General features: G+C 43.6%; 1 protein-coding gene across 1 annotated transcript in view; it reads left to right on the forward strand.

Moving 5' to 3' along the window:
* Positions 1 to 262: 262 nt before the first annotated feature.
* Positions 263 to 12,368, forward strand: part of LOC126233010 (26S proteasome non-ATPase regulatory subunit 10-like) — a 59,716-nt gene continuing 47,610 nt past the window's right edge. The window contains exon 1 of the mRNA XM_049942834.1: positions 263 to 301. Within this exon, the coding sequence (XP_049798791.1) occupies positions 263 to 301 (39 nt within the window). The remainder of the gene's footprint in view (positions 302 to 12,368) is intronic.

Consider the following 12,368-nt stretch of genomic DNA (forward strand, 5'->3'; position numbering starts at 1 on the left):
AAATGAAGTAAGTGACAAACGTTTTCCCATTACGTTTTATGTGGGGGGTGGAAGCGAGAAATAGTTTCGGAAAGGTTTGAAATAATTTTTATAGTTCTTTGGAAGTCGGTGGGTGCTATAGCTTCTCCTAGGTGAGAGCAGTTTCGTGCGGTTCGTTGGCGCGACGCTGTTTCCTGCGAACTGCGAGGAGCTTCCTGCTAGGCCCGGGGCAGTGAAGAGCGACGGTAGCAGCGGAGACAGCGAACACAGTGAACGCAGCGCAATGCTCGAGCTAAAAACTGTTAATTTTGGCACTCTTAAAGTACGTGGAAACTAGGGAAGACGAGGAGGACTGTATGTTATTGGAAAGATTACTCAGGAAGCGCAATGCAATGAGACGAATGTTCTTGCACCGTGAAGGAGAGGGAGCATATAAAATTTTGGTTACAAAACATTTACTCGACGATCCGGAGAAATTAACGGCATTTTTCAGATTCACACTCAACCAGTTCCAGTATTTTCTTTAGTTAATTGAAGACAAACTGAGAAGTAATTGCTGTAACCGAGTGACAAAATGTATTACATTGAACATAATAGAAGACTTCTACATCTACATCACACTCCACAAGCCACTTAATTGTGTGTGGCGGGGGGTACGTTCGGTACCACTATCTGATCCCTCCAACCACTTCTTTCTTCCGACTTCTGGCCAAATTATATTTTTCGTTTGATTTTTCCACTCGGTGTCGGCCATATTTCATAAAATTTGCTTTTCGGAAACCAGTTCGGTAAGTTGCTTATTCTCTGACGCAAAGGTAATCGTTTCTATAACAACTCTGTTAAGAATTGTCTGTTGTTGCCTGTGCGTGCGAAAAAACAGTGGAGCTGTCGCCTCGTTGCTGCCCACTTCGACTATCCCCGCTCCTCCAGCCAAGTTTAGCTGCGACGTACAGGACAGACTCCTCCCGAAGCACGCAAGCGTTTCTCGCAGGCAGAGCCCGATGCGGCACTCTGGGAAAACTGTCTATATTTGTTTGCATCTTGCTCGTGAGCAGCAGGGTCTCGCACGCGTTTTATGCAGAATGCTGCGGGAAATTCCCGCAGCCAGGAAAACGCAGCTTTAGGGCAGAGCCGTGGCGGAAGACGCTGGCCTTCGAAACAGGTAATGACCAACAGAGCGCGCCTTGAGAGCAGAGTTGTATACTGGTTCCAGCTGCTGTCTGCCGACCCCCCTGACGGAGGCAGACACGTGGTCATCAGTATAGACCGACGGACACGTGGCCGTGCGGCACATGTGTCGCGGTTGTGTCGCTAGGCCACCTGAGAGTTAAGAGCTCGCTAGGCGTGGCGCCTTGCATGTCTAAAGGCCCGCAGCTCGTCAGGAGGCGTCGGGCAGGCAAGCTACTACCTGCTGAGAGGGGGCTCGAGACCGCAGAAGCTACATCGGTGAAGTCCGCACACGAGGCGCTACATCTGCACAATAGCGTCTATGGAGATAAAAGGACGGCCACCTCAAGTGCAACTTTTTCGTCAAAAATAACAGCGATAGAGCCCGACGCACCGCCTCCCCTAGACAGAGAGCGGCTATGTTCGGCGGCCGCTTTGCGGCACTCGTGATACGTGGCATGCCTTTTATGTGGCGCCCCTTAGCAGAAAAGGGAAATTTACAGGCATAACTCCGCCCATCTGGGGAATGTTTCAGATGGTTACTTCAAAAGTTGCCTATGTGCGAAACAGAAAGCCCCTCACGCAGTGCCTTTTGTACAAAGCGTGACGACGGCATCCTCAGAACCTTGATAAATGACGGCTATCTCGACCGACGGAGAGCCACGGCCCCCTAGGGACGTCGCCCGCCTTTCTGTGCTGGACTATTTAACATCAACTCGACTCCTATATTAAAGCAACTATTAAAAAAGAGAAACACAATCATTTTAAATTCGAAAATAGCATGATATCGTCAGTTTTTGAGCTGTATTGCGCTTGTATGCCGTCCTTGTGTAGCGTTGTGCATATAGTTGTGTAATTAGGACTGATAAATTACGTAATTAGGGTCGATATTTGCGTCAGTTTCCCGACCAAAATAAATAAAGTACTCTAAGCTAACCTTCCTCTCCCGCATCTGGACAGTTCCATGTGTGAGTGTTTGGCGGGGGGAGGGGGGGAGGAGGGGGGTTAGCACTTTGTCTTTCCAATCAGGGTTAGAGACCCAGAAAGGGTAGAGCCGTTTCAAATTTCCTGTCGATTACAAGAACCTCTGGTGGTTTAATTGTGTTAAGGGGTGCACTTAGGCTTTCCATCCAGGAGCATCAGGGTTCGAGTCCCAGAAAGGGAAACTCCAATTTTAATTTCCCGTCAATTCCAAGCGGCTCTGGCGGTGTAATTGTGTTAGGGGGGTACACTTTCTACCCAGGAGGACCAGGGTTCGAGTCTCAGAAAGAACATGGCCGATCTTAATTTCCTACCAATATTCGAAATTCCGTCCAATAGGATAGATTGAGGTGAGGCAAGTGGGGGAAGGGGAGCTTGGGCACACGTGCAGCTGAGAAAACACGTCTTCTGGCGTGGGGTTGGGTGTGGTTAGGGGCGGGGTTGGGCTGGGGTGGGTAGCTTACAGAAGAAGACAGCTTACAGAAGAAGAGAATAGAAGCTTTCGAAACGTGGTGCTACATAAGAATGCTGAAAATTAGAAGGGTAGATCATGTAAGTAATGAGGAGGTATTGAATGCAACTCGCAAGAAGAGAAATTTGTGGTTCAACACGACTAGAAGAAGGGGTCGGTTGGAAGGTCACATTCTGAGGCATAAACGGATCGCCAATTTAGTACTGGAGGGAAACGTGGGGGGTAAAAATCGCAGAGAGAGCCCAAGAGATGAATACAGTCATTGAGATGGATGTAGGTTGCAGCAGTTACTCTGAGATGAAGAGGCTTGCGCAGGATAGTGTAGCATGCAGAACTGTATCAAACCAGTCTTTGGAGCGAAGAGCACAACAACAACAACAAAACTTTCATTAGATGCTTGATACAGAATTGGCGATGGTATTGACATCCAACATAAACCGACCCCAGCAGTATACACAGGGTGGTCCATTGATAGTAACCAGGCCAAATATCTCACGAAATAAGGATCAAACGAAAAAACTACAAAGAACGAAACTCGCCTAGCCTGAAGCGGGAAACCAGATGGCGCACTGGTTGGCCCACTAGATGGCGCTGCCATAGGTCTAACGGGTATTAACTGCATTTTTTTTAAAACAGGAACCCCACTTTTCATTACATATTCGTGTAGTACGTAAAGAAATATGAATGTTTTAGTTGGACCACTTTTTTCGCTTTGTGATAGATGGCGCTGTAATAGTCACAAACGTATAAGTACGTGGTACCACGCAACATTCCGCCAGTGCGGACTGTATTTGCTTCGTGAAACATTACCCGTGTTAAAATGGACCGTTTACCAATTGCGGAAAAGGTCGATATCGTGTTGATGTATGGCTATTGCGATCAAAATGCCCAACGGGCCTGTGCTATATATGCTGCTCGGTATCCTAGACGACATCATCCAAGTGTCCGTAACGTTCGCCGGATAGTTACGTTATTTAAGGAAACAGGAAGTGTTCAGCCACATGTGAAACGTCAACCATGACCTGGAACAAATGATGATGACCAAGTAGGTATTTTAGCTGCTGTCGCTGCTAATCAGCACATCAGTAGCATACAAATTGCGCGAGTATCGGGAATCTCAAAAACGTCAGTGTTGAGAATGCTACATCAATATTCATTGCACCCGTACCATATTTTTATGCACCAGGAATGCAATGGCGACGACTTTGAACGTCGTGTACAGTTCTGCCACAGGGCACAAGGGAGGAAGTTACGGGACGATGACAGATTTTTTGCACGTGTTCCATTTAGCGATGAAGCGTCATTCACCAACAGCGGTAACGTAAACCGGCATAATATGCACTATTGGGCAACGGAAAATCCACAATGGCTGTGACAAGTGGAACATCAGCGCCCTGGGCGGGTTAATGTATGGTGCGGCGTTATGGGAGGAAGAATAATTGGCCCCCATTTTATCGATGGCAATCTAAATGGTGCAATGTATGCTTATTTCCTACGTAATGTTCTACCGATGTTAGTACAAGATGTTTCACCGCATGTTAGAATGGCGATGTATTTCCAACATGATGGATGTCCTGCAAATAGCTCGCAAGCGGTTGAACCGGTATTGAATAGCATATTTCATGACTGGTGGATTGGTTGTCGAAGCACCATACCATGGTCCGCACGTTCACCGGATCCGACGTCCCCGATTTTCTTTCTGTGGGGAAAGTTTAAGGATATTTGCTATCGGGATCCACCGACAACGCCTGACAACATGCGTCAGCGCATTGTCAATGCATGTGCGAACATTACGGAAGGCGAACTACTCGCTGTTTAGAGGAATGTCGTAACACGTGTTGCCAAATGCATTGAGGTTGACGGACATCATTTTGAGCATTTATTGCATTAATGTGGTATTTACAGGTAATCACGCTGTAACAGCATGCGTTCTCAGAAATGATAAGTTCACAAAGGCACATGTATCACATTGGAACAACCGAAATAAAATGTTCAAACGTACCTACGTTCTGTATTTTAATTTAAAAACCGTACCTGTTACCAACTGTTTGTCTAAAATTGTGAGCCATATGTTTGTGACTATTACAGCGCCATCTATCACAAAGCCAAAAAAGTGATCGAAGTTAACATTCATATTTCTTTACATACTACACGCATATGTAACTAAAAATGGGAGTTGGTATTAAAAAAAAAAAACGCAGTTGATATCCGTTTGACCTATGGCAGCGCCATCTAGCGTGCCAACCATAGCGCCATCTGGTTTCCGCCTTCAAGCTAGACAAGTTTCGTTATTGTAGTTTTTTCGTTTGACGCTTATTTCGTGAGATATTTGGCCCGGTCACGATCAATGGACCCCTCTGTATATTATTACGCTCCCAATGAACTGTCGACTTCACCTGCTGATGACATCAGCTGCTGCTCATAATACTGTTCATTCGAATAAGATTGTTTCAATAGTCAATAGTTTAGAGAGAGAGAGACAGAGAGAGGCAGAGAGAGAGAAATGTAACCGAATAAATATGGAGTCCATAGTTTATGAACTGCATAAACCAGCACGAAAACAAACCCTCATAAGCATGTTATGATTAAAGGCTTGGATGTGTTATGACGGGATGAACTGGTAGATAATATTCATATGAGAATAATGGATTCAAATAAATTTTAAAGGTCATTGATAAATATTCTGAATTGGCCTAGATATTATATGATACAACAAAAATGGGAAGAGATGTCACAGAGGTCTTAGAGCATTTGTTGCAGACAGCCACGAACTGATGCCCAGAGAACCTTCGAACAAATCACAGTGGAGAGTTCTACAACGGATATTCCTAGACGATGATGCTGCAGTATGGAATACATCACCACTCAACATTCACCAACCTGAAGACGAATATCATGAAACATCCGAGCAGAACAATAAAAAATCAACCCTGTAAGCGTTTTAATTTGCGCAATTCACACAAATGGATGACTATCCTCCGAGAATTAACTGCACAATATAATCTAATCAAACGTAGCCAATCGATATTCCTGATAACAGAGTCACGAATGCGGTATACTATCGCATTAAAATGTGTGATTCATATAAACAGAAAATTAATGTGAGTGATTTGATGTATATGTCAAAACACAAGACAGCATTTCAGAAGTCGTACCTCCCAAACTGGATGAAAGAGATATTCACAGTTTCCAGAGCGCAGAGAACAAATCCTAGAACTTACAGCTTAAAGGATGACAGTGCCACTGAAATTTCAGAAATTGCAGAAGAGCTGAGAATCATACGTGTTTCCCGTAGAAGGCCTCATAAGACATCTAGGGCACAGTGAACTAGTTAAATGGCTTGGTTTTGCTACAGCACAAAAAAGTTGGATTAATGCTGACGAATTGCTGTATAATGGGGTGCACAGAGCACAGCCAGCACAGTAGCATAACATGCGCGATAGGAGACACATTACATAAGGTGCTCGTATTCTCGGCCAACTTCCAGTTCAGTTGCGTGTTTCAGGGTATAATTGCTGCAGACGTGGTATAAAGGCTTCAAAAACGTTTGGCTTATAGTGTTATGGGGTTAACCTGCTTGATGAGACGTGTTTGGAACTCGACATTGCATACGCAAAACACCAAGATCTCTCACGACGTTATGCTACAGCTCCAATTTTAGCTGATACAGCCAAGGCAAAACGTGTGAGAAAGGAAACTTGTATAGGACAGCGTTTGTAATTGATAAAATCATGTGTGGTAAAATTAGGTAGGACTTGGGTGTGAATTTGAAGCAAGTGACGAGCGCCGCACATTCTGCATTGAAGAAGATGAGAGTGATGAACTAGAAGGAGCCGGGGAAGAGATGTTTAAAAGCTGTAAACTATTAGCGATGTATGCAGTTAAAAGCGCCCTAAAGCATAAAGAACTGGTTAAAGCACCCGGGTTATACCAATACGCAAGGCGTCAGGCGGAAATATCCCCTTCATCCTTACTACCCTCACAGGTCTCTCAGTGATGGGTTCTCTGGCTGGTCATACCGCGGTTATTGGCATAACGGTCAAGAAAGCATAGAACTCCCAGGAGCAACTAGAGGAGGCAAGGTGATGTATCCGTATGATGGAAGCAGCAGAGATCGGAAAAGGACTATAGGCCTACGTGAAACAACAAAAGAAAGGACTAGGTCTCTTCAGAAACAAAAAAGATTCCGTTACCTATCCTACCGAACATACCGCCTAGAAATACAGATCTGTTCAAGTTTGTTAGGAGATAATTCAGTATTACAAGATTCCATGGTATGTTTATGAGGAATATGTTACTGAAGACCATTTGGAAACCCAGATAATGTGGAATTATGAATTAAGCTCTTACTGTGGGACCAGGAACCTCCTGAGGGGCGTATGTTAAGGAAAATACCAATAACTTCTACTATTTCGGCTCTTTTGGAGCCCTGCAGCCACTTGAAGAGTTACAACGATACTTCACCGACAGAGGACGTGTGTTCTACAAGTTTCGTCGCCACCCAGACTTTAACATTGTGCATCATGTTCCTCGTAACGTTCACAAAGAAGCATATATAAGAAGGTGCGCTAAGCGTCCACTCGTCAGATGAAGTTCAGATGGAATGTCGTATACTCTGACTTAAAGAGAAATATCGTCAGAATTAAGAGCGAGTGACTTCATACGGACTGATTTAAGCGATGGAGACAGGAGTATTGCGCTGACTGCACTGCAGACATTCAACAGAATTCCGAATATCACACAGGCTAACGAACGTCGTCCGAAATTAATGGTAGAAACGAAATTTTTGAAGCAGAACTTGGAGATACGATATAGACGATTAAAACGACGTTTTAAAACGGTCTCAAAAAGAGATAGAGTTACATGCAAGCATCAGTACACTTAAATTTGAAATAAAGACACCGAAACCAGCTACTGACTTTAAACGGTAAGATTCATCAGGACGGCTATTCGGTTTCACAAAAGAACCGGTTTTCAAGAAGGGTTCTAATAAATTTTCCAGATCCGGCCAGTCAGTGGATATACTTTCTGTCAGTACAATCTGTGTCGAGTGTAACATTGCAACAATCTCAATGTTAGATTGTTTCACACAATTTACGGATTCTTCTCGTCGGCTGGAAGAGGACGGAAGATCGTTGAGAGCCCCACCAACACTTATTAGTGTGGGAAGTATATAAGGTGTTGCAATATGTTAACAACATAAAAATTCGACTGAAGGAAAACAAAAAGTCTGTGAAGACCATACTGTCTATACGAGCGAATACAGTGGGCAGTAAGCTAGTAATAAACAAAATGGGATGGTTGATATTACGACAAGGCATCATTGCCTTAAACAACAACGTAAGTGTTGCATGACTGTGAAATACAATCTACATACGAGGTCTGTCTAAAAAGTATCCGACCTCTGATTTTCCGCGCAAAATAGAGACGATAGCGCGGGGCCACAGTAAAGGAAGAGACCTTTATGCGCATGCGTGAATTTTGTCCTCGCCTACCAGCACGTCAGTCGCTGCCTGTTAGTCGCTGAGGGAGGTGGTATACAACGTGTTCGTCGGATTACCGATTCAGTCAAGAGGAGTGAACGAGTTGAGCAAAGATACTGCATCAAATGTTATCAAAAGCTTAGCGATTCTCAAAGCGAAACAACTCGTAAGACTCAGCTGGTATTTGGAGAAGATATGATTAAGGAGTGTTTCAACTGTTTCAAAAATGGCCGCACATCAGTGGAGAGTGACCAGCGTTCTGGCAGGCCCCAAACTGCTCGGAGTGCAGCTGTTGTTGAGAGGGTGCAAAATTTGGTGATAGCAGATCGTCGTTTGACCGTAACGGAGACTGCCCAAGAGATGGGAGTGAGTAAAGATTCTGCACATGCAATTTTGCTTGATGATTCGAACATGCACCAAGTGACTGCGAAATTCTGGCCTAAGTTGTTGTCGCCGGAACAAAAAGACCTCCGTTTTGACGTTGCACAGGACCTTCTGGACACCACGAATACTGATCCTGGGTTTCTGAACACCACGATAACTGGAGATGAGTCACGGGTGTTCGGGTACGATCGAGAAACAAAAAGACTGTTGTCGCAATGGAAGCATCCCGAGTCTCCAAGGCCGAAAAAAAGTACGGCAGGTTGCGCAGCAAAATCAAGGTGATGCTGACTGTCTTCTTTCATGCTCGTGGAATTGTGCATCACGAATAAACACTGGAAGGACAAACAGTGGCAAAGAAGTACTATCAAGATGTTCTCTGGCGACTCCGTGAAGCAGTTCGGCGCAAAAGACCACACATGTGGACGGCGAAAAACTGGCAACTGCATCACGACAACGCCCCCACACATTCATCCGACTTGATCCTAAATTTCCTGTCCAAACGTGGAATTACAGCCGTTCGCCAACCTCCCAACTCTCCAGACATGACTCTTTGCGACTTCTGGTTGTTTCCAAAATTAAAGACGGAACTGAAAGGATCCCGTTTTGCGAGTAGAGAAGAGACAATGCGGAATACGATGACGGAGCTGAACACCATTCCAAAAGAAGACTTCCAGAGGTGTTTCCAACAGTGGAAGGATCGGTGGTCTAAGGGAGTGCAAGCACAATGGGCCTATTTTGAAGGGGATTAGGGTCCCAACCCCGTCAGGTATACGAAATATTTTTTTCTGGCCAAAGGTCGGATACTTTTTAGGCAGGCCTCGTACAGTACATAATCCACACAAAACAGTACACTTTATGGCCGAGATTACTTAGTTACATGTTGTAGATTTTCTTTCTTATAACATTTTTCATATAACGTTTCCATATTGGGCGAGGGAAAATGACTCTCTACATGCTTCAGCACTCCCCAGCACCTCTCACCTTATTCTTAAGATCCCTATGCAGTATTACGATGGCGACGGCAGAAAGGTCATGCAGTCTCTGTAGAAGGCTGAGTTTTTGAACTTGCTCTGGAGCGTCACCTTTTTTCCGATGGTTAGCAAATAAGTTTCTCGACAATCTATTACATTTTCGTGCGGACTATAGCGACCATTTTGCATCTGAACAGTACGCCTCGAAATCGTTCGATGTCTATAGTTATGCCTACTAACACTGTGGTAACGTGTTAGTCGTACTAGAAAGACGCGATACAGAGTGCAGTTTCCCTGAACTCTTCAAATAAATCCAAGTCTTCCATTCGCCTTCACTAATACTGATTTTATTAGACTGATCAGTTTCACACCTCTTCTTACTACTGCCCCTCTGTTCTTACGTTTTTTTGCCAGTTAAAGATCTAGAAACAGGATATTATTGGGTTTTCCCCTTTGTTACTGGCATTATTTTCTGTTTAGCCACATTTAACGACAGCTGCCATTTATTACCCCAGTGAAAATTTACTCCAAACAATGGTTCAAATGGCTCTGAGCACTATGCGACTTAACTTCTGAGGTCATCAGTCGCCTAGAACTTAGAACTAATTAAACCTAACTAGCTTAAGGACGTCACACACATCCATGCCCGAGGCAGGATTCGAACCTGCGACTGTAGCGGTCGCTCGGCTCCAGACTGTAGCGCCTATAACCACACGGCCACTCTGGCCGGCCAAAAAATTTACTCCAGCTGTTTCTAAATTTCCTTACTGTGAAGATAACAGATCAGAGGATATCAAAAAATGTAACTGTACTATCCAAAACAGCATGTTCTCGAAGATCGACTAGGTAGAACTGACCATGTTCAATTACTCGAATAGAGAATATCCCAATCCATGTCCCCTAATTTCTCGCGCCTGGAAATTTAAAGACTACTGAAACCAGAAATACTCTACCTTTTTCTTAGTTTAGCCGAACACTACTCTCACACATGCAAGTAATTAACCAAAAACTTTAACGTTATGGGTGATCACTCACTGACCAAATAAAACAGTTACCATTGATGAGATATTCTCCTAAACAAACTACACAACTCGTGGCATGCTACTGTCTGCTAATGTAATAGCAGATAATGTTCAGCAGGCAAACTTCATCTGCACAGCACTACAATTTGTATGGAATTAAATGCACAACAATAAAACATAGAAATGCAGATGAACACCTATAAACTACACAAATAAAGAAAAATTGACAATCAAAAAGCTGTCTAACTTTTACTTCATTAGTATTAATAGCAACTGTTTGCAATAATTACGGAGCCGTAAATGAATGAGTTTGCAAAAGTATTAGGGTTACAGAAAGAAGTAATTCAGTCAACGAAATCAAGTTTTAACCATTGTTCTAAACGTTGCTGAAAATAAATGAGAATACCTTTACAATATGACACATCACAGTTACGTAAAATGAATGATCAATAAAAGTTACTGTTGTACCTATATAATGAGTTTTTACAACAGTGATTAGGAAAATGTTGTTCGTACTGTCTCTTACCCACTATCCCTTTACAATACTTAGCTGATGTTGCCAGCGAGTCGTGCGTGTCCGTGTCTTTAGTCCATGATCCGTGAGAGTGTAGTCCAACAACAACATCTTGTTGAACTCCTTCATCGTGGGCAATTGTTGCGAATTTAACAGGAAAGATCGACGTCTGCAGAATTAGTTTCAGCTTACATATTTGCGTGCAACGACGAACATAGGAAACTTTACGTAATCTGAGGCTATAATGTGTACTGTACAACATCGCCAGTTTTTAGGGTGATGGTTTACTAATAAATTGCGGCGCATGACTTTTCACAGTATATCCGCCCGCACTACGAAAGTAAATCAAGCTAATCGTACCGTAAGACATTTTTTCGCTATTTGTACCGAACACTCGGCCGTTCACTATTGTCCCCGTAATCCCTTCCGTCACGCAGCACACCCCACGTTCACAGTTAGTTCTTAGTATCGATAAACGACCACAAAGTGCGCTATCATATTTTCTATTAGATTTAACTGTCCCTGCTTCGTGCTGTCTACAATCGAAAACGGTTTCATTACGGCGTGCACGCAACTTACCGGTATGCACATCAAAGTTTTATGCTTAATGAATGAAAACGCAGTTCTGGTTCATGAGCAACACGACATGTAGGAAAAAAATGGCTCTGAGCACTATGGGACTCAACTGCTGAGGTCATTAGTCCCCTAGAACTTAGAACTAGTTAAACCTAACTAACCTAAGGACATCACAAACATCCATGCACGAGGCAGGATTCGAACCTGCGACCGTAGCGGTCTTGCGGTTCCAGACTGCAGCGCCTTTAACCGCACGGCCACTTCGGCCGGCACGACATGTAAGGTTACTAGTTCTTTAATCGTGGTACACAACGAAATGATAAATACAACGGTGTTGGAACACTGATTTTTACTGGCCACTACCACATTGCATAGTAGTAAGTGCACGGCCAAACAGTCACCTCCATTCTGTATTTCTCGCTCTAGTCTTTGTTGATGTTCCTCTGTCGACATATCGGTATAGTTCCACACCATTCATACATCTCGCTTCACATAACACTTTCAATGATTCTGATTACGTTGATTTACAGTTTTATGCCAAAACACAGTTTCATGTTACTCTACTCATAGAACCTGAATTAAATAGTTGTGCTAATTAATGAGGGAGCATGCAACATCAGAACAAATGAAAATAGCAATCAAATTCGTCACAAGTACATGACATAAACAGAAACATAATTGAACCAAAAATTAAACTTATGATAGCTTTTTCTCAAATAACGTTTTCAATGTACACTCCTGGAAATTGAAATAAGAACACCGTGCATTCATTGTCCCAGGAAGGGGAAACTTTATTGACACATTCCTGGGGTCAGATAC

Source organism: Schistocerca nitens, chromosome 1 (assembly GCF_023898315.1).
Source record: "Schistocerca nitens isolate TAMUIC-IGC-003100 chromosome 1, iqSchNite1.1, whole genome shotgun sequence".
NCBI classification, from domain to species: domain Eukaryota; kingdom Metazoa; phylum Arthropoda; class Insecta; order Orthoptera; family Acrididae; genus Schistocerca; species Schistocerca nitens.